This window comes from Oreochromis niloticus, linkage group LG13 (assembly GCF_001858045.2).
Source record: "Oreochromis niloticus isolate F11D_XX linkage group LG13, O_niloticus_UMD_NMBU, whole genome shotgun sequence".
In the NCBI taxonomy this organism is placed as follows: domain Eukaryota; kingdom Metazoa; phylum Chordata; class Actinopteri; order Cichliformes; family Cichlidae; genus Oreochromis; species Oreochromis niloticus.
Window position 1 is genome coordinate 21,154,299 of NC_031978.2, and position 23,917 is coordinate 21,178,215.

Below are 23,917 nucleotides of genomic sequence, written 5' to 3' on the forward strand. Positions count from 1 at the left end.
CAAATGTCTTTGCAATGAAACACAATGAAACACAAATATTTGACCAATTTCCTGAATGCCTTTGTAAATTTCTGTGTACATTACAATAATTTTGCTTAGTAAACCAAAGGGATTCCTTAATCCTCCTTAATGAGTCCTTAATCATACGTGCAATCTAAAAAAACTCAAAGACAGAAAACATTAAAATGCTGTTTTTCAAAAATATAGTATCCTTTTAACAGGTGCACTTCATACAAAGCTAAAACACTGCAATGCTGATGACTGTAAGCACAGATGACAAAAAGCTGATTCAGGCAGACATGATCTTATAAAATTGTCAAATGGGAGAGAAAATGAATTATATCTATTGCTGGATGCTGGGTCTAGTGAATGTGACACATGGTCCTTTATGTGAAGTGCATTGTCACTGAGATCCTGCCAAGACTACTCAGCCAACTGCATCCAGACACACTGTAGAGACACGAGTGCCTTAATGACATTTTGTACAGCTGGATGACAGCACCTTGTGCGTTGAAACAGTGGACAGAGCACTGTTCGTTTTCCTTTCTATATGTCTCACTTTATATTTAATCAGCCGTCACAGTTTTGAGTTCACAGTCAGGAGGGTCAGGATTCTGCAAAGGGTCAGAATAATGTCTGCAGGAGGCAACGAGAAGAAGAAAATCAATTTATAGATTTATGTCCAATCCTTGTTGCTGTTATCCTCCAGATGTTTTATTCAGTGAGGCATTAACTTGAATAGTAATGTAATTATTTTCCATGAGCCATACACCATGTGCATGATCAACAGCGTAAGACCATCAGCGATGCAGATCGTATGATAGACAGTTGAGTGCATTTTGGTGTAGTGTTACCAGCACAATAGCACTGGGATCACTTTGTCAAGGGGATTAAATGGATTTACGTCTTTGGATTAGAATGTAACCAGCTGGGTACATTTGTGAAAGAAAGTGTGTGTATGTGTGTGTCAGAGAGAGGCAAAACATGGCATGTTTTAATGGTTCCTGTCAGTTAATACTGCAGTTAAAAGGAAGCTTCTTTTCTACTAAACACCTTAAGAAACACTGGATGCCCCTTCATGCTTACTAAAGATTTGATTCATTAACTTTGCTCAAACCTTTGGACAAAATTTGCTAAGAATTGCTGTTAGACTTGCTCCCAGCATTCAAATCCAGATGTGGTTTAGAATTACTTGAGGATAACGTGCTCACATCAGATTTAATACAAGAATATGAAATGCATGCCTCTCAAGCTTTACTTGTGCAATAACTATTAATAATTACTTCTCGAAATCAGATCTTAATTTGATTGTGAACATCATCATTAGAGGAAGGGAATCACTATAATAGAGTGTTAATTGTGCAATAACCCTACAGGCTGCACAATCTTTCACAAGCTATCAGAGTAGCAGTCCTCCTGCATAGATCACTCGCCGAATTTAAATGTAATGCAACAATACATCACTGTATTGCACACCGCAGTCAGTTAATTATTAGATCCTGTTAGTTACTGTGGCAAAATGTTTCAGTCAATGTTGGTCTTTGGGGTCTTGACATCAGCCAGTATTCTTGTTTCTTTCACTTTTCTCATGCAACTGCCAGCTTCATGCTTGCCTTGTCAGAATGCTTTTTTTCAGCAGCCTGCTTCTCATTTTCAAGCAACGTTTTTTGTCAACATACTGCATGCGTGTATATTTTTTAAAGATCGGCTCTATTCACAGAGGCCACTGTGACATGTCAGCGGAGTAAACACAGATGTAATTGATAAAACGATGGCCCCGTTTAGTGCGCCTCAGCCATTTGTTTGAGCTCTGGCCCATCTGGTTGGAACCGGTCCATAATTAATTTGATTAATTACACCTGTGTTTAGCCTGAGACGGTCCCATCCAAAAAGCCCCTCTGAAAACGGCCTATAGAATCTCATTTATCTAAATGTCCTGTATTTTCTTAAATTTGGAAAGCTTTATCCACATCTGGCTACATTTTAAAAAAAATTAAACCTTTGTATGTGTTCAGTACTGAAGGACAAGGATAAATGAGGCTGTAGTATGAGATATACATAAAATCAAAAATATTTCAAATTCCATCAAATGAAATCAATCTAAATTTTTTCCAAAACTGATGTGGTCATATTATACAACGAGTGAACTGTTTAATTGTGATCATTTGGATTGATTTTGTGTGCATGGTGTCTGATTTGGAAGGGGAACCAGTGGTGATGGTAAGTTTGGGTCAAAATAAATCTGGGCAAGAAACCATATTAAAGAGGTAGGAGTTTATTTAGCAGCGGTCCCTATTTGGTCGCATGGTTATTGTAACTGGATTGATCACACAACCATGTTTCTTTGTTTTGTATATATATGCATTGCATGTTGGTGTTTTCATGATTCTGGTTAATTTTTTTTATCCAAAGTTAAAAGTCAAATAATTGTGTTCTCATCACATTTATTTATTTTCTATATTTATTTATTATATCATTTTGTATCTATCTGGTGTTACATTTTAATGATCAAATATTAAATACTATTGCTACGTATCAGTGATGAATAGTACTGCTGACTGATTATATATATTATTGTTCTTTTCATAGGAAATGTGTGGGTCCTTACACATCCTTATGTGATTATTTTTGCATGTTTCCAGTCAAATCAATTTGTTAAACTCATTTATTTCCTCGCCGTTAGCATGTTTTCTGCACTTGTTTGCTATTAGTTTACCAGAATATACTTCTTCACCTATATCTTTCATTCGAGACCGATTTCACATGTCAGTTTTGGTTTTTTTGTTGTTTTTTTTTCACTTCCACAAAACTCACATTGTTTGCCAAAAATTAGTGTTAGGAGAATTTCATCCGGGAGGCAATCTCCTTTTGTATTGCCCGTATGTGGTCACTGGTCATTGCCTTCACTACTGTGACCAATTCACCTGAATAAGTGACACGAGACTCTACTGCCGGTTCGGAAACCTCAGAGGCATTGCTTTACCGCAGCCGGCTCAATTTATTTAGGTTATTTTCTGTTGCAGCGTATTTCATCACATGCACCGGCTTTTCAGTCAAGTAAAACAAACTAGATTTCACTGAGCTGCTGGAGTAAATAGTTGTTGATACGAAAAGTTGAAGTTCATCATTTAAGAAAATGTCAAATAAAAAAAAGTAAAGATTTAACAAGCTTAACAGAACACTATGAAACCGCCTCAAGTTTCAATATAATGGACTTGCTTGATAGAATTAAATTCTTTGAAGTCGTTTCAAATGTTCAAAAGTTGACTCACAGCTCTGTCCTGTATTCCAGGTCAATGCACGGACAAAAACACGTGTACGTGCTTTAGCGTTTCCTCTGCAGGGGTTACAATAGGTCACTTGCATGTGATGTTTAATGCCTTGCATGGTGATGACATGCAATGGCCAGTACTAGTCTGCATGCTGCTTAATGAATATCTTCCTCTTTTTCTCTTTGCCTGTCTGTGCTTCCAGAAGACAACTATAATGAAGGTGGGTATTGTAATTGAAACTGGTTCTATTCTTTCTAACACATTGTTATGGCTAAGGCTTCTCAGTGTTTTATAATGGTAACAGTATCGCTGTTACTGGAGTGGTAAGTCTGATTAATTAAATTTTCTCTGTTATTTCTGGGTATTCAAAGAATACTCGTACATCACCATAGCTTTCCCAGCCAAGACATTTAAAAATGTATATTAAACGGATTTAAGGGCGTTAAAGGGTCAGTAAAATATTTTATTTAAATGGGTACAAGCACTGATATTAGCATGTCCATTTATTACTCATATCACAGTGATTCTTTTTGCATGAGATTGCAAAGATTCAATTTTTTTATGTAGTTTTGAAGAATGGGGTTGGATATCTTTTTTAGTTGAAGACCTACCCAGAGGGTTAACTGTGAATACTCTACAGCAATTCTGTGCCTGCTTTGATTGCCTCATTTAATCAATAGTCTACTTTAGGACCATGTGAACCTGATCTGATACTAGTACGGGCTAGTACCACCAAATTATTAATCTAAGAAACACTGACAAAAGAAAGATTGAAGCAATTACTGAGCGCACTATTGGCTAAAAAATGTTTTTAAATAAATTCATTAAAGATGCACATTTAATAAAGTAAATGCAGATTTTTGTTGATTGAAATCTTTGTTCGTGGTTATCACAACTCAGAATTTATTTGGTTGAATCTTGTTGGTAAGTATATTGTAATAAAAAGGAAAAGGGCATCTTAATTAATTCCATGCAGACTTTTAACACAATGAAAGCTTCCTTTTTATTAAGCAAGGCTGGTCATGTTGTTTGTATTGAGATTAATTTTAAAAAGAGTGTTTGAGATGTGAAGCTGAAAGGCTAAGCAGAATTTATAACAGAAAACTGCGTCAGAAGACGTCTTCATCTTTTTTACCCGTATGATTTTGTTTGAATATGAATCAAATATTAGCTGAACGCAGGTCTATATTTGAATAGCGATTGCACTTTAAGGGTGGTAGGCGGAATGATGATCTTAGAGCACAAAGATCAGCCTGAATTTAAATTTCTGAATTATATCTAGTAAGTGGACGATGATGATGCATTGCAACCTGCTTCGGTTGACTAAATGCTCATCTTGCTGACCCTGTCTATGCATCCTCCTATTTCTCTCCTTCCCACTTTTCCCTTATCCACACTCCTCAAGTAACACAGACATCTGCTCTGAAAGAGATGCCTGCGTGTCAGTGTCACACAGCTTCCCATGATCCCTTGTTCTCTGCTGACTGTGCTCTTGTTTTCCTTTAAGGTCTGGCACACCTGATGATGGGCGACCAAGGTATGAGCTCTGTTCCTTTTTCCAGTGATTCCCCCATTTGTCCCTCTTGCTCCCATTGTGCTAAGAAGTGTGTGCGTGTGTGCGTGCCTGTAACTCTTATTTAACATCCAGGCTTGAAGCTTCAGATATGGGCTGTCAATTCACTTATTCTGATTGACCTGGCTAATTTTCACTCTCTCAGTGACTTTTTTTTCCTCGCCATCTTTTCAAGCTCATTGAGCTTTCTACTCACGACTCTGCTGTGTCGCCATTTGTTTCCATATTTCTTTCTTTTTAATTATTCTCATTTACTTCATGTTCTTTTGTTTACTGGGAATGTGGTTAGAGTAAGGAGACACTTCCATCAGCATCATTTGAATGTAATGCATGGTGGTGGTAAATGGCTTACTGAAATTTTAAGCTAATCCTCATCTGTCCTCGCTCCTGTAATGCATGTAACGATTGTCTGCACAGAGTCTGTCCATTCTGTTTTTGTGATCCTGCACATCTTTATTATGTAGCACAGATAGAATGAGAAGTTTTGGTTTTATTTTTCATCTTTTCACTATTATTCCCATTACAGTTACACATTTCCTCTCTTATGATTGCACATATTTGTAGTCATCAAGCCTCTTGCTCCTGTCCTCTGTCCTTTTCCGACGTGACCATGACACTTATTCGTGTCTCCTCTCCTTTTGTTCTCCCTTTTTGTCTGGAATATGCTTTCTTCATGGAACATTTCATCAAATTTCATAGGTAAAAGTAAAGGTACTACCCTTTTAATTCTAAGTTTTCATTGAACTAAGCTAGCCATGTTTGTGACATTATATACTCATGCTGAATGAAGTATATAAAGTCATTGGCATTTTTGAAACTTGCTTTTTCAACCATTAATGAAAGCTTTTCAAGGTAGGTGCCACTTTCGCTTCGTGTTCACACTTTTAAGCTGCGCCATTTGTTCCTTTCTGCTTGTGCATGGGGATCATAAACAAGTCTCACATGGGCATATGAACACACTAGTTTCTGTCGTAGTTCCAGTACACCACCACCACCTCCACCACCACTGGGGTAACTACAAGCTTTCTGTTCAAATCATGATTTTCGGGGTTGTGGGTGAGGCTTGATCATAGTGTTGTGGGCCTCCCATCCTGGCTGTGATCCTCACCTCTTCTCCCTGTGGGGTAAGTGGACTTCTGATCTTTCCCATTTGACTCTCCTCCTCAGGGCAGAGAGGGGAAGCTTGGCTTCTAAGGTCCCTACTGAGCATTCAAGGTAAAACTTTGATTCTTTCAAGTTGAAGTAAAGCTGGAAGTTATAAGTTTTCTTCAGCTTACAGCAGTGCCATGCAGTTTAATGTCTGCTAATTAGAAAATAATGTTTAATAATACTTTATAACTGAATTGAAACATAATTATGACTGATTTTGACAATCAGTCTTTCCTTTTGCATTCTGAAAATACATTTTTTCTTGCTTTTGCTTACCTTTTGTCTTAAAATTGACTGTGTCATTCGTTCTGATTGTAGAAATTCCTTGCAAATTAGTTTGGAACATTTTTGTTTCTTAAGACCAAATAGAAAAATATCATGATAATGCTATCTCTTATCATGTACTTGTGAAGCATCATCTAAACAGGTAAGTCTTCCAAGTGACCTTTAGACGGACAGTGTGAGGAATTATGTTGTTGTTGGATTTTGTGCCATCAAATGCCATGCTACTAAAGCTGCAGTGCTATTTGTGACCAAACACGCGCACGCACACATACACACACACAAACACACCATGTTCTTATTACAAGGAAAGATATTGCATTGGCTTAAATTAAATTTGTGGACAATTACCTTAACCCAAACCACAATCCCCACTTGCTTTAACTTAACCTTCAACTAAGTCGTCATAATAAAATTTATAGATTATGTTATGGAGATTAGACGCACATACAAAGCAACTCACACAAATAAAACCCACTGTCCATTCTAAATACAGACATTGATTTTTCCATCTGCTAAGGTAAGTCTTTGTGTTTTTTTTTTTTTTTCGATTTTGAAGATGGATGCATACAAATTTGACATGCAACATATATTCACTATATTTTTTGTTAATAATAAATCTAGCTCTGTAGGTGATTTCAAAACATTTTTCTAAAATTATGCAAAAAAAATGCATCATGTGTATGTACATATAAGGAATTGTGTATGTAATGGGTTAGTCGATTGCACAAAAATAAAACCCTTTGAGGTATTACGCACTTGATACTGAATTGTGTATAGTGTACAGTATAAGGCTTCTGATACTTTGGTTTTATTACACTGTACCACACACTCAGCTTGGATGTGGCAGAAGGAAAGCCACAGGGAGAGATTGAGATAATGCTGATGAGGCACAAATCTGCCATACGTGGAACACTGCTTCTAATTTGGGCCATGGTTAGCTGTCCCCTGTGTTGTACAGTGTGAAACATAGTCAATCCTTTTACATGCTGTGTGGTAAATCTAAGAACGAGCACAGAGCGACGGTGCATTCACTGTCTGCTGTAAGCTTGTGAGAATATTGTGCATTATGTTGTCCCTCCCACCCCTTCCTCCCAAGGTGCTGCTGTGTCATGTTAACCGTTTTATACCCTGTTTCATGGGCAGCCTTTTGAGAATGGGCTTGTGAATGTGCACTGCTTTCAGCTGGTACACTGCCACCGGATTCCTGAAACCTTGTTTCCATCTAGCTTTAGCGAGCAGGGCATGCCGTAGGATAAGTCATAATACCACTGACCTACAAATCACCAGGGTATTTAATTGCACTCATCACAATAAACTGCCATGTGCAGCTTAAGAGAAACTGCAGGCTGTGCAGACAGGCTTACAGGTACAACTGTGCTATTTCTAAATTAGTATACTTCTAATGTAATTGCTTTCAGTTTCTGAACATGGAAATGTCTCTTCTCATTGTAGTGTTCACATGCCACAGGTTTTCTGTAAAGTGAGAAAGTGAATCCCTCTGGTAGCTGCCTTGTACATATTGTGCTACATTTTAAATGTCAAATTAAATGGATATTTAAAATGCTCTGCTATATTACAGAAGCCTGACTCACCGTGGACTTTTAACTGGGTGTCATAGATGTGTAAAGATGACACATTCCTTCAAATAGTAACTTTTGGAGTCACCTCATAGTGTTTTGTTTGATACATGTGAGGTGACTTATAAGATGAATATCAGATTATCAAAAGTGATAATTTCACAGCCATTAGCGGAGTTAACAGAGTGTAGATATGATTCATGTCCTCACGCAGTGAAATTGCCCATTGCTTGGTGGTATTAATAGCAACGACTTTAGAGTTGAACAAAGATTTGCAAGTGTTTTGGATAAATGCTGTGAATCATAAATGGAACAAAGCCACACGAGACAGAAAAAACTCAAGACAGAGATTTCGCATGTCAAAACCAACATCTAGAGAGGTGCATTAGCTAATTTCAATTCTAGTACCCCATCTAATCTCGCAATCTAGGAACATTTGATAAAAGAATATCTGTATTATTATCTGTATTTTCCAGTAATAGATATAGCTTAAAAGTAGCATATAGTGCTATAAGTGTGTGTTCAGGTCAATGAAAATGGTGCCTCAATTTTTCTGTTTAATTTAACCATCCATTTATTTTAACACAAGTGCTTATTTAGAGTTATTATTGAGAGTTTGACAGTTTCTATAACTGCAAATGCAATAAGACCCTGTTATCAGATTTCAAAGCTTGCATTCGCATTGTGTTCATGTGCTGAGTGCAGAAGAAAACTCTCTTTTGGCACTCCTGAAAATGTGGGTGGTTAAGGTGGACTTGGGAATGGTGTGCATGTAATATACAGACCCCAGCATCTCTAATGCTCCCCCAATGACAGCTGTGTGGAATTATTTAATTACCAAATGCACAAAATCCTAAAACTAATGTTTAGTGTAGGAGCACGTTTCAAAAGCACGTGTGTATGAATGAGAGAGATCAAGCACTGAAGAGAGAAGTTGGGACTCTGAGACAAACTGATGTGTACTTGGGTGTGGATCGTTCAGGACACCGTGAGGGCAGGAGAGTGAAAAATTGGACAAAAATGCCCAGTGTCGCAAACATGATACAAATTACAACTCATATATGCAAAAATATTATAAGGTTCAATAAATCCTTCAAGTTTTAGAGAATTTGAATGTTCTGGGAATTATTTCATGATTTAGGCTTTACAGGGTTAAGAAGTTAGTTTGTAGCATCAATTTCACATCTCAAACTCAACTCATATTTTAGTCATCTTTAGCCATCAAAATGAAATGTTTTGTAATGGATTTTGCAATCCTTGGTTGCCTAACCATGGCTGCCATTTTTACTTCTGGCATCACAGTGGCCAGTGTAAGAGGTAGAACTAGCATTCTTCTGATTTTCTGGTACATTCTCACAGAATGCCTGACAAAGCAGCATGTGAAAACAAGGCAGGAGAGCAGAATATGTTTGTTTGGCAAGAGCCCGCGTAGGGTTGGGATGGTTATGGGTTCCACATTTCTTCTGTGTCCTTACAGTAAAGTTGTCAATTTTGTGAGATGACAGGCAAAATTTGCCCATTGTCAATATATTTGTACAGCACACATGTAAATGAACAGGTGTAGATCAGTTAGATATACCTACAATTATATTATTCCAGTGATGCCTGAAATGTGTCCTGCGGACCCTGGTGGGTCATAGAGGTACTGCAGGTAAGCAGCAGTAATAACAGAAATTCAGTTTGAAATTACCCAAAGTATGTACAGTTATATTATTATTTTATTTATATAAAAAGTGAATTTTTTGTTTTTATATTGAAGTTTGTAGTGGCAGGTGGGTCACATATTGGCTTTAAGACTTTGCCTATGACTCGGTAGCATTAGCAATTTATACAACACAGTCTATGTTGTTTATGTTGTTTTTAACACAGTTTTTAAGGAACTACATAACGTACTCTTGTAGTTTGATTAGAATGAAGATTTAAGATTGCATGCGCCGCACTAATGGGATAGCTTTTCTACCAGGTTATGTTAATGGCGACATGAATCTAACTCCCATCCACACAAAGATGTATCCTTGTTCAGGATACCTAGTCATCACATTCAAACATACTGAATACCTCAGGCATCATTTACAATGTACAGGCTTAATCTTAAAAATGGGCATATTTTAGCCCTAACCCATGATCTGTTTCTAAACCTAATCAGGTTGATTTGGTGCGTAACCATAACCATTAGTTTTTGGCGCATACTCTAATTAGTCACTAAAAGCAAGCAAAACTAAATTATTATTAAATGAAATCACATATCTATGTTTTACTGAAACTAAAAGGCAGATAACAAAATAAACCAAAATGCTAAATACAAATCTCCCAAAGTCTCTTTGCAAAACTACCAGCATCTTAAGCCACTGCTACCCCTAGCTGTCATCATGTCAGATGCCAGCAGCTTTGACAAGCAGCTTTGTCAGTATGATATGATATTTTGGGATGAGAACACAAATATTCATAGTCATGCATCAAACTATAAAGTAAGCATTTGTTCTTGAGTTTGTATTAGTGTGTTTGTTATAATGTATGATAGTGTTGACGGAGTCATAAGAGAGGCAGGCATGATGAACCAAAGGCGATTTAATGCATTGTATACTTTCTTATCGTGGCTACAATCAGAATCCATGTGTATGACAGTGTTGCAATAAGAAAGCAACAAATACTTTTTAGATAACATGGAGCAGCATGTCAGAGTGCAGAAATTGTCAAGACTTTTGTGCCTTCTTTGTCTGACAGGTTACACGATATCATGCGGTGTGTGTTGAATCAACAACAGATGTTGCCTTTGTAAGTTCACATGAAACCTGGAAGAGTGTCTGTGAAATTCCTTTAGCTCTACTGACAGGATTAGTTTCTTAGACATTAGGTATACAGTATCTGTGGCAGTTTTTCTTTTCTTGCTGAATAGACACTAACTTCAAAAATAAGAAAAGCTGGTATACTTTAGTAAAGGTGGCCCTGAGTGCTAATTTCTGAAGGTCTTGATGCATACTTCTCCTGGAGGCCACACTTAAAGTTAATAACACTTTACAATAAGTGGTCATCATAATTTCTCATCATGTGAAATGTCAGTGGAAGTGTTATTTGGGATGCTGACTCAGAATTTTCAACAAAGCTCAACTATGTTTGTCTGTAGGTCTTGGCATTTATATATAGTATCACCATCTGGTCTGAAAACCCCAGTCATAGCCTGACTGAAGCTTATGCTGCATACAAATCACTAGCTCTTTCTTCCAAGCACTGTAAAGTACATCAAATTAATTAACTGTATATCTGTATTACACTGTGCTCATTTAAAAAATTTACAGCCTCTGCAACATTGTTCATGTATTTGCTTAAGTGTTTTAGCATTAACTTTTTAAGCTCAAGCAAATATCCCTGTTGACTAACCCAGATTCCAAAGCTTATCCACTAGCACAGTAAATAAACTATAAGAGGAAGCACGCTTGGTTTAGGGTTCTAGTAGCTGCAGGCAAAAGAGCCCTGGGGGCTGACGACCCACATGTGCAACTGTTCTATGGAAAAAGAAGTGAGCGACCACTGCAGAGACAGCATAAAGTGGCAGCATGTGCTGTATATGCACTGAGTCAAGAGGATGTAACTGGAATTCTGTCAAAACTATTTTCACACATACAGTGTCATCACTCAAGTTTCCTCATAACAACAGTGTGAAAACATGATTAATGCTAGCAGGAGGGTGAGCTAAATGAGTTAAGTGTCATCATAATAATTCATTAGTAAGCTATGACAGTATACCTATGTATGTGGGGGTTTTTTTTGCAGAAGCAGGTGATGTTCTTTGATTAGAGATTCACAGAACAAATACTGTGCTGTATGTAAATGACCGGGTCATCTTAGAAATATTTAGGTAAAACATGTTTTCAAGTCCTCCAATAAACAATGGGGAAAAGTTTACAGTGCTAATTGTTAGCACTGATGCCTCACAGCAAAAAGATCCTGGGTTCAAAACCACCATCTGGATGAGGCCTTAGTGTGTGGACTTTGCATGTTTTCCCTGTGTTTTCGTTGGTTCTCTCCGTCTACTCCCGCTTCCTCCCACGATTCCAAGACATGCAGTTAGTGTGGTTAGGTTAGCCGGTGATTATAATTGCCCATAGGTTTGAATTTGAAGGAGAATAGTTGTCTGTCTCTCCGTGCTAGCCCTGTCACAGACTGACTACCTGTCCGGAGTGTACCCTGCCTCTTGCCCTGTGGCAGCTGGGATAGGGAAGAGAATGGACGGTCGGATGGACGGTCAGTTAACAAAACAATAACTACTACATTGCATACATTTTAAAATTAGAGGTAATGGGCAGTAGACTAAAAAACATTAAAACATAATAATAATAATTTAATAAATACATTCTTGTAAAAGTAAAACCATCCACATCTGCCTGCTATATCTGCAGTCTCTCTCACTTACCTGTAATTAAGTTTAAAGCCACACTTTGTTAGCAAGGTGCATCTATTATTGACTGTAATGTTAATTAATTAATGCGGATGCTAGGCATAGCTATTAATAAACGCATGTGAACTAAAATGTAACGATGTAAACAATTTTCTTTCATTTTCTTCTTGAATACAAATGGACTAGTTACGTTGTTACACAGATTTTGTATATACTGTGTTCTCTACACTTACAGCTTATTTTTGCATACAAATATACCTCTTTCATGTCTGGACTGTCTAGTTTACCTATTATATACACCAATGGTCATCTGTGTTTGTTAACACCAAGATAATTGCACTTGATGGGTCACAGAAATGGTTTTCACAGCAACCAAGTTGGGGGAAACTGGCTTTGCACTACAGAGAAAAAGGCCTATAATTGCCTCAAGAGAGATTTGTGTATCTTGACATGGCAGATTGGCAAGAGTGCACTAAAGCTCCACAGATTAGTACATTACCACAGATTCTCTTCCTGAAGGGAAGGTTGGAAGACAGAGGGAGAGTAAAGGACTTAAAGCAGACAGAGAGAATAAGCACAAGAAAAAGGGCAAAGCGAGAGGGCTACTATGTGAAAAGAAGAAGCGTGATAGGAAAACAGAGACATGAGACTTTCATAACATTTGAAAAATATAATGATCAAGGAAAAAAATAGAAGAAGGATGTCTTCCTTTTAAAGAAAATTCCACTTCATTACTTTGAGCATACATAATACTTCTATACATCAGACCTACTTACCTGATTTGCTGATAGACAAGCAGTAGCATGTCTCCAAGTCACTGAATTGGAACGTCGGAGCATTTTCTCAAGTCTCATGCTGATCGTGAATCATAACAAAATCCCAAAGTAGACTTTGAAATAATAGTTATCAGTACTTTTCCCAACAAATATTTACTATAAAAAATGACAAGCATACATTTCCCTGACCTAAAGAAAGGGTGACATAGAATGTAAAATAAAGGTTGGATCAATATGAACAAGGCTCATCTGGCTCCCCAGGTAGAGTGGAAGGAGATCTGCTCCCGATCAATAACGCTGGTCGATGCTGGTGAGAGACTGTAGTGATGAAAAACTCTATTTCTTGGCCCCCAGAAGGAAGTGGATGAATCGTAGCAGAAAATAGATTAAGGGTAGATACCTATACTTCAGCTGTAGACTTTGAAATGCATCCTTTGCATGGTGGCTTGTTTAGTTGTACTTCAGCTTTTAGATCTTGGATGATGGGCTTTTTACTGGCCTTCACTGATGGAACGCTGCCAAGTGTTGTTAGACTGTACTGTAAATGGTTTAAAATGACATGTATCCTTGCAGTAGGTACTGTGAAATGAGACCTGCTAAAGTTCTACGTGTTTATAGAGTAATGTGTTGTACTGAGGTGCTGTTTTGTGTAGGTGATTTATGATAGCATAAACCACTGGCTTAGCCACCTTCAAAGAGTTTGCTACCCCACCCCCAACACTTCATTCATCTTCTCCTTTTTACACTTTAAACCCAGAATGTTTTCCTTCCAGATGTGTTAAAGACAAAGACTCATTTATATAGAATCACTCTTACTGAATGACATCTTCATGTGTTTTTCTAAGATAAATGTACATGTATTCTCTTTCCATTGGCATTATAGTCATTTAAAGTATGATATCTATGGAAATAAACCCAGATATGATGGCAAATCCCTGATAATAAGAGTTTTGTGTCAAGACTCTGACCAGCTATCTGATCTTTGACATACATTTAACCAACACCACATCTGGTAGTTGGTTTATATGAGTGAATATTAAATTTAAATAAAAAAAGAACCTCCCACACTCATGAAAGTGATGGCCTTATCACTAAGATAATCTTTCATTTAAGTAAACTTTTTGTGTTGACTCCCTCCTTTTCACCTACTTTGAGCAAGTTTGTGACATCATAACTACAACTAGTGTGAAACCAAGAGAACTAGTTTGAACTATTTTTAGGTTGAGTAATGATCTCATAAACATAACTCTTACAAGCTTAAGAATTGCTTGTTGTAATGCTGTCACCCAGAGTACAGGGGTATTCTCTCTGCCATCATGGCACTGTTATCTTATAGATGATCCCACCCCCGTCACTAGTTTCAATAACTATATTGTACACTAGGACATCCATTGACTGTGACATTTGCCTTTGCTGATGCTGCTGTGTGCTAGTTTGTAAAATTGCTAATAATGCATTTATGGCCATCATTACATTATATACATTTTCCCGAGGAGGCTCATTAAAGCTCTCTTTAAAGCTAAACAGATCTGCCTTCTTTACGTTGTTTACTCGTTTAATTAATGAATAAAATGTAAACTTTAATTAGGACTCGAGAGCTTTCGCGTGATTGTTACAACATTGACTGAATATTTTTGTCTAGCTGACCAAACCGAAAGTAGATGCCTTTTCAGTGATGCATTGCGAGGAAATGGCAAGGCTCCCTGTGGGAAATTGAATAGTCCATTTCCAATTGAGTGTGCCCTGGAAAATCCATGGGGGTCAGTGGCAATTTGTCTCAGAAGGTCTACACTGAGAGTCATTATGCTCAAGACCAACATGTCCTGAGGGACAAAACCATTCTTTAGAGGGAGAATTGTATTCCCTTTTGATAAATATAAAATATTTCCTTTCTCTTTTTGTGCTTTGTCTTCAAAATCTGTAAGATTTTCTCCCCATTCAAAAAAGAAATGTGAATGGCAGTGTAATGAGCACAATGGAACACTTTTTACTATCATAGTGAAGCAGTTTCTCATTAACCTCCGTTTCTCAGTACCCCATCTTTGTTGAACAAGTTGCTCATGTCCCTTGTATAATTATAAACACAGTCCTATATCTATGCCACTCCAGTGAAGCTCAGATTACAAGTGTCATGAATTTTAATGGCCACAATGTGCAACGATCAATCATTATAGTTTGCTTATGTTTTCAGCTGGAGGAGAGTGACTTTTAGACAAATGTTTCCTGTTAGGCAAATCTCTGATTTCTCTTTTCTTTGTTGCTGCCATGCAACCTAATTTCCATTCATACCTGATAGTTAGCCACTTGTGGTTTTGTAATGGAGGATCAGAATAATGACTTCCGTTGAGAATGCTGTTAAAGACTGCACATGCATATATGATGATCAGTGCTAATTGACTGCTAAAAGGTAAGCTAGAACGGGGTTACTTTTGGTCATATTAACAAAGCAACTCTTCATTAATGAGAGAGTGCTGGGGTTTTTCATTCCAATTAATTTTGTTATCACTAAATTCAATTTAAAGCAATATTATTGGTCATTAATTATATTGAGAAATTAATGGATGAGATGACTCTTTTTTTTACAAGGTAATATCTAAATATATACTCAAATAAATGTAACTAATGATAGTGATACGACATCTCTTTTTTTATATGTTTTCTCTTTTTTTGAGAATTTTGAGTTTAAAAATAATTAACTACCTCAGAAAATATTCCACAACCTTTCTCTGTTTTACTGCATTTCCAAGTAAAACACTAGAAAGAACTGAAAATATATGATTTAATATTTATTCATAGTGTTCAGGAAATGAGTAACTTATACAAAATATCTATCTTTTACTTTGACATTTATGTCATAAAGCCAAAAAAATAATGACAATAATCTTACTTCTTAATGGCACGTGATGAAGACATGTTGTTTACAACGTGTTTACACCTTTTTTTATTCCTATTCAGACATTTCAGACCTTTTAAGTAATTATTCAGTTCTGTACTGTCTTTAAATACTCTCTCTGAGCTTTGTAACAAAGTAGCGTTGAATGATTACTATGTTCAGAAATATCTTTTTTTGCTTTTACTGCTGATGCTCGTCTAAGTAATGCTTTTCACTTGGGGGAAAGTACATGTATTTGCTTCTGTGCTATTCATTTGCCCTTCTCTTTCATTTCCTGCTATGCCTTTTTTCCCTCTATGGTTCTTGGATTCAAATCACCTGTGCTTTGCCCACATGTCCTCAGAGAGACAAAGACAGAAAGAGAGAGAGAGTTTACACGGCTGCACTTGATCCAGCTCTATCAATGAGAGTCTAGTTATCAGTGCATTTTTATTTGGTTTGTGGATGAGAGCCATTTCAGAGAAACATCAAAATGGCATCACTACTCCTGTTTTTCATTTCATTTTTGTTTTAGAAAGTTAAGAGGAGCATGATGATACCCAGCAATGAGTTTAGCTCATAAAATTGGGCCTTAAAAGACCACAAAAATACATTTTATATCAGTTGACTTGTTTTTATTTTATTTTTTAAGTTATTGTTTTCCCTGTAATTAGATCTGTCCACTTTTCCTGAAACCTCACAGTGAAAGTGATGGTAAATATACATGTGCATGCTTGAATGATAGTGAAAAATAGAACGATCACTTTGTTGAAAAAAAATCACATGGCTTTAGCATTAGCATTTTGAGCATTATACAGATTAGTGCATGTCCATGGTACAATATTGTTTCACCTTTTTGTGCTGTTGGCAAACCTATGTACACTGAATATAGTAAAAAAATGGAAGTAGTAGAAGATGTTTATATGCTAAAAATAAGTCATTTAGCCATTGCTAGGTGGTTTCTAGGCATGTGTTGGCACCATAATATATCATGTCCAGTTTTCTGTATATATTAATTAGACGTGATTGTTGTGAAATTGAAACAATTAGATACTTTTACAAGGTGTTATAGGTGCATAAATTCCAAAAACTGGCATTATTAGCACATAGATGGATGCTAGATGGCATGATAATATCAAAATATCTGATATAGACAAAAACCTTTAATGGCCTAAGATGTATCTTTGTTGCAGTCTGGTTTTGCATCTCTTAATATTTTAAGAGGATTTCACAGACAAATTAAAAAACATAAAAACAGAGCTTCTTCTTCTTATTATCATCATCATCATCATCATCATCATCATTATTATTATCATTATTATTATTATTGTTCTACAGTCAGAAGTAAGCATGGCTCATACTTGTATGTACTCAAAAATAAAAAACACTTTTGACTTTTAAGGATGACCGGACCCGAGACTGTTGAACTCAGATTATATTTAGCATGACCTCCTTGCTACAAACTAAAAGTTCAATCCTATATATTTATTTTATTCTTTTGTATAGTATAGTATACTTCAGTATATTGTTTTTGAAGTGTTAGGGTGGAAATCTAACGGTATTTCCCTTTACAATTGCCTTCTCTTTTATTAAAAGAATGGAGAGCAACAAGTGTATCACATTATAGAAGCTGTGTCTTTATGACCTAAAACTGTTGGTTTATCATACACGTCTTTCCCTCTAGTGGCATTCACACCTCTCATAAATTATAGAATAAACTTGTGGTTTCATTTGCAGTTATTCCCTTTAGTGCACTAATAACCTATCACGTTTCTTTCTGATCTCAGTTTTAGTAATAGGTGTGTTTGTACAGGCTTCTCTGAAATCTCCCACAACAATTAAGCTATGCAAGGAAGGATTATATTACACAGTCTCAGTTGTATGTCTGTACATTGCAACAAAAGACTAGAAAAATAAGAGCTTAAATCAAGTTTTTTTAAGGTTTTAAATAGAACTGACCAACTGACATTACTGGAACTCAAAGTAGCAACACAGTAAGTCTTTAAATTTACCCTGAAAAGTAAAATAGCATTTGTGGATGGCATCAACTTTGAGATTATCCAGAAACAAGCAAGGCTAATCATTGAAAATCCATTATTTCAGGTAACACTTTAATCTCTGATAGACTGACTTTTGTGTGACAAACACTTAATTTGCTCTGAGTGCAGCAGATTGTACACTGATGTTTATCATATTTCTTCTATTATGTGGGAAATCATTATCCCTGAGCTCTGCTAAAAAGGGGTTTTTTTTGGCATTGTTCTGAAGTGTAGAGTGCTCGACAAGCGCTGCAGTTAGTGCCTGTTAGTTTCACTGCAGTTTTGTAATCACAGGCAAGATTTCACATAAAAATACTATGACATAGTGAGGGCGTGTCACAGGGCCATCCTATCCCAGCATAATTGAGATCACGCACATTTTTCCTACGTGCTAAATTAATATCTGGCTTTGAGGATGTTCACTTCACCCACAGGAAATTAAAAAGCAAAGTGTAATACAAAGTTGTCTGAAAAACCACAGAAAGCTAGGGTACTGTTAAAAAAAAATCTCCCTTTCACATTCTCTGTCAGTCTTCTCCCCATATTAAGTATAAACAGACAATAATTTATTCCTGCATAAATCAAGTTTTTAATTAGCAAGTTAATGTAGCTCTTGCATATCTAATTAAACTAATGCCTTACTGAACAAAGTTCCATGCAGTTTGTGCAAATGCTAGTATAGCTCTATATACATTTGACATACTGTAGCTACACTGTTTTGTTTCAATTGTTAAATAATAAATGATGATTCCAGATCAAGTCAGAGTATGTCTTTAGTTTTACATGTATTAATATTTACTACTTGCACATGTTTTCTGCCAATGAGGAATCATAATATCTCACAACCAAAGACACATTTAGAGTTCTGAAATCATTGCTGCCAACAGAAATTGGGAAATGATCCATAACCATTCTCCAGAAGCCTACAGGTGGATGTCGGGGTTGTGGAGGGGTTTGAGGTAGCAATGCACCTTAAGTCATCTCAAACACTGACAGTTTGTTCGGTTTAGCCATGGGAAAAAAGAGGTGTCTGTGCCACAGTGCAGGTCGTGTTGTCTGCCTGAAAGCAAGCGTACATACTTATTAGCATTTCCTACAACAACCTGTCAATCCAACAGTAAGCGATTGATACTGATTTGCATGTGTACCTTTTTACTTATTTAACAAAGAGTCTTTGAAATAGAAGTAATAAAAGTATGACCATATTTGAAGATCACTTGGCCTGATTGGTAATAAATATACATAATAAACCAATGACTAAATAAATAAGTGCCTGTCATCTCATGCATTAAACATTCTTGCATGTACATCCAAGAAAACGTTAAAGTAATTTATGCACAATAGCACAAATGGTTTGATAATTACTGTATTATGTTAGGAACCCCAAGCAATGTGTGAAAATATATTTTCATATAGTGTAACACACTGTGCTGGAACACAAAAAGAAACATAAATTTAAAATAAAATAAGTCATATTTTTGCTATTCTGCGTGGAGTTCAAGGGGCTAAGCATGAAATGTGCAGATATATGCACATCATGTAAAAACATTATAAACAACATCATAAGTATAAAGTTTAAAAAATGAAAGTTGGTGTCAAAACATTCATCACATATTTGTGTAGGTATTGACTGAATGTCTTAAATTGGTTGAGTTATATTTGTATTATTATCTGTGATTGTCATTGTCATGTTTCTAAGAGAATAATGCATGTAGCATTTAACAGAGTAAGAGCTGCATTTGCTGTTAAGGTGTAATTCAGAGGCTATGTCAGTGACTAAAATAGGCTTGCAGATAAGAGCTAAGGATGCCTTGCACATCATTAAGTGTGAAATATAACAACACGCCCCTGAGCTGCCTACTGTTCCCCTAGAGAGACGACAGCTAGATAGGGCTCCACACAATAATGGCTTAGAGAGCCACAGACCTACCTTGCTCACACTGCTTCATCTTAAAGCTGCTTTGATGGAAAGTATTGCAGCACAACACTACATGAAGCTTCTTGTAACAAAGGTAGAGAATCCTCAAATGCTGTTTCTCCTCGGGTCCGGTAAAGCTGCGATAAACCTGACGCAGTCCTGATTGGCTTCCTGTTCCACCTGATGGTATGTCTACAGAGAAAATCTTTTAGTCAACTATCTGAGGGAACAGAAATACTTCTCTTTTAATCAACTTGGCCCTATACACATTCAGCATTTCACTCCCACTCTGTGCCTCTAAGCGTGACCCAAAGTGTATTTTTACACTCCAAGTCTATTTTCCTGCATTTTACGTGTGTAACTACAGTGAATGTGTATTGGGCTCTGAGTGCTTTTAAAACATGGGTGACCTACAATTCAGTACTGCGTCTGAAAGCATCCTGTGTAAACACAGACAGAGCACTGAAGCAGCTGCTGCTGCTCTGATAACATGCTGCTCGCATTACGCCTCCAGTATAGACACGGTGTAAATATCTTCTTATACAGGTACAGCAATGCATGAGCCTTGAGACTACCTTGAGGCAGATTATCAGCAAAATTATTTCCAAGTACTCCTTGAAAAAAGAGAAAAGAAACATTGCATTGGCTAGAAAATTGAAGTTTATCCTCTAAAAGGCAGGATTTCATGCATCTGTGCTCCATCTTTCCTTTTCACTCTTATTTGTGTGAAAGGCCTGAGTACTTTGTTGTGAAATGGCATGCTTATTTCAGAGGTACGGTGCGTTTGGCTTTAAATGTTGGCAAGGCGGCATCATTGTCATTTTGTCAGCTTTTAAATATAATCAAATTCTACCTCAGTGAGTCATTTCATTACACACTTGGAACAGTGAAGTAATTAGCTGCAATATAACACATTAGCAACAGCAACCAGCCCAAAGACTTTAATTTACTATATACGTGCAGCATCTGTGTTCTCTGTCATGATACACGTAACCCATCTGCACAATTTTACACAAAGACTCATTCATGTCGTAGGACCCCTCATAGTCATGCATTACAAAACAAATCAAGAACATACAACAACAACAGACCAAACAAGATACGCAAGAGACTAAATGCTATTTATGTTGACATCACTGTTTTCCAATCTTTCCAGTATCCCTCCCACTGCAGCACCCTAGGGATCTTCAGATGGGTAAAAACAAGTCTCCTAACATTGTGGTTTTTCAGACTGCTGACAAGCTGTTCTCTGGCTATTAAATCCATTTCTCACTGTCAGTGGAGCTGGAGTAGCTTAGATTTAAATGACAAGATGCTGGTGCTCCTACTGCTCTGGGACCAGTATATACACTGAGGGCCTCAGAGTCCGCACTGTTCATTGTCTCAGGACTGAGGTACTGTGGGATTGTTGTGAACTAAAGTTCTCGAGGATTTTTTTTTTTTTTTAAAGGGACTTTAGGGTTTATAAATGATTTGCCACAAGTAATTCTCCACTTGTGACACCAAAATGTCAAAATGTTTGGATTATCATTTCCTTGCAGTGACAATATTGTCGTTAATTAGCTGATGACAAGCATCATTTTCAATTACAGAGTTCCCATAATAGGGTGCCATGCTAGTGGCTACTCTACAGGGGAGTGTTAGACAATTAAATTTAATGCAAGCTGCATCAGAGAGCCATTGGACTGTAATGAAAGTGAACTGACACCAGTGTGTTTGGCTGTTTGATAAAGACCACACAGCCAAATTGTGGATCATTTTGAGGTTTTACTGTGAAGTAGATCGCTGACGGATTCAGCAACTGACCAAAAGTTATTTGGCCCAGATTTCTTGTAAAACTCTGATAAAGATGACTCAACAAGACTGTAGGTTTTTGACAGTGTCAGTGCACAATGACGAGCAAAAAGACATACAACAAAATAACAAGGAAAAAAAAAGCCAAAATTTGTTAAGGATTTCCATATTAAACAACGATTTATTGTACATGTATACAGTCAATGAATATGTTTAAGAACAATTTCAAAGTAAGATCCAGTCTCAAGGTTTTTTTTAGCATGAACCCAAATGTTTGCCTTTTATTGTACCCGAGCATAATTTTCACCTTCCCCACTCCCTTTCGAGTCTTCACTCACAGAACACTTAAAGCTTAGTTTATGGTCACTGCATTTGTTGTTATGTAGCCAACTGTGACGTAACCACAGCCCTGTAGCCTTTTAAAATGATGCTTCAGGTTCCCCGGTGGCCGCTGTAGTTAAACATGATAGGTGTCGCTGCAAAGAAATAAAAGCTCTGCGTCAGTGCTGGTATAGGAATAGAAAAAGTTGAAAAAGGAAACAAAGCTATTGATTAGTTTTTTTTAAGTCTTCTCCAGGAAATTTCATCTTTTCAACCTGCAGCATCTCCATCCGTATAATGTGAGAATCTCTGAGCTCCTGTGCTGATCTATCATTGAAATGGTGGTGAAGACCAAAAACATAGTTCACTTTTGTCTTCAACCCCGGCGTACCGTATGTGTCAGGTTACAAAAAATGAAGATGTGCACAGCCAGCCAAAAGGACGTTCAAATGAGTACTTAACACAGCTATTTGCAGGATGCCTGTGTTTTGCAGAAATATTAGGTCCTGTGCTTGGCCATGAGCCCACCTCTTCAAGCAGACCAGGCCACAGTACTCAGTGATCACACTAGTCAAACAAACTGGACTTTGTGGGTCAAACGTGCTCAGACATGATATGCATTGCATTGTGTGATTACACTTTTAGAGTGGATCAGTTGATGGACTGTTCTCATTATCAACCTATTTTTATGCCCGTCCATTTTTCTGCAGTGTTTTTAGTAGCCCTTGCATTTTTGGCTCATATACAAAGCAGAAGCTCTGATTTAAATTTGCAAAAGCTGTTTTCTCATCTGTAAAAATGTAAACGTTTTAAAAATGTTTTTGTCAAGGACAGCATCGGTCCACGTGATTTACATGTACCTAAATGAAAAATAACAACACTAAAACCACCGTGAACAATAAAACCACTTCACGTTTACTTTCTAGCATGCAAACATAATTAAAGTAACACACACACATATTCACACACACACTAAGTCAGAGATTGATAAGAGGAGAAGTAAGCTGACAAAGGATTTCTAGTATCAGAATGATTGTTATGAACTTTATCTTGAGTCTTATTTGAGAAACAAATGGCCCTGTCATCAAGAACACACCATCTATAATTCTTTGTCCTTTTTATCCATAAACAGTTATTCTGCCTATGCCGGCCTTGGTGCCAGAAGATAAATAAGGGGAATTAATTTATGTCAGGATGACAGGAAAGCACTGCTCTGTTTGGCAGGAAAAACAGAGCAGAGAGTGTTATTAATGACTCGATGTGTGGACTGCAAGGACCACAGTCGCTCAAAAGGAGGTCAGAAGAGAGGGAGGCGAGCCGGGGGGACGGGGAGGATGGAAACAGGGTGCTAACGCAAGAATAAAGGGAATATTCAGTAAAGTGGCAGATGAACTGAGGAAACCAATCTTTGGGATGTTAGAACACCCACCACCACTCGGTACTCTTGCTTGTCCTAGTTTTTAATGTCACCAGCCTTGCACCAATCCTCACCATGCAGTGGTGCAATGTAAATAATGGGCTTTATAGTGCTGACTGGGGAGGCATTGTGTCGAGGCAGCAGTCAGGTCTGTGGAGCCGTGATCTGACCACCTAACCGCAAGTGCAAAACTGTTACTTCTGTGGCCTCGTATAGAACATAATTCATAACTTTCTGAGTGTGGAAATTGCCTGTGAAAATTATTCCTCATTAGAGTTCGTTATCAGCCAACAATTGTCATGTCGTTTGCAATATTAATTGGCAATTAGATTCCGTCACAGTTCTGTGTATTCCATCAATGATCATTTGACTGAGAAATTCACGACTGCGCCTTCTCCTCTTTTAAAACTAATTACAATACTCTGAATTCTGGGATTTTACAGTAATGCATTCTTTTCTGTGGCAACGTTAAAATGGTTTTGGTTATTTCATATTCCTGTTTTTGATTGTTTCCTTTTTTGTGTCTTT

At 37.1% G+C, this 23,917-nt stretch overlaps 1 protein-coding gene across 25 annotated transcripts in view; it reads left to right on the plus strand.

The window, feature by feature from the left end:
• Nucleotides 1-23,917, plus strand: part of LOC100702788 (neurexin-1a) — a 248,608-nt gene that overhangs the window by 16,647 nt on the left and 208,044 nt on the right. For 6 of the 25 annotated variants that reach the window (XM_019366989.2, XM_019366978.2, XM_019366980.2 and 3 more), the window contains exons 3-6: nucleotides 3,475-3,492; nucleotides 4,780-4,809; nucleotides 5,545-5,556; nucleotides 6,013-6,060. The exons of 4 other annotated variants lie outside the window; for them this stretch is intronic. In XM_019366989.2, coding sequence (XP_019222534.1) covers nucleotides 3,475-3,492; nucleotides 4,780-4,809; nucleotides 5,545-5,556; nucleotides 6,013-6,060 — 108 coding nt within the window. The remainder of the gene's footprint in view (nucleotides 1-3,474; nucleotides 3,493-4,779; nucleotides 4,810-5,544; nucleotides 5,557-6,012; nucleotides 6,061-23,917) is intronic. 15 more of the 25 variants (XM_019366984.2, XM_019366986.2, XM_019366991.2 and 12 more) reach the window with 11 other exon arrangements.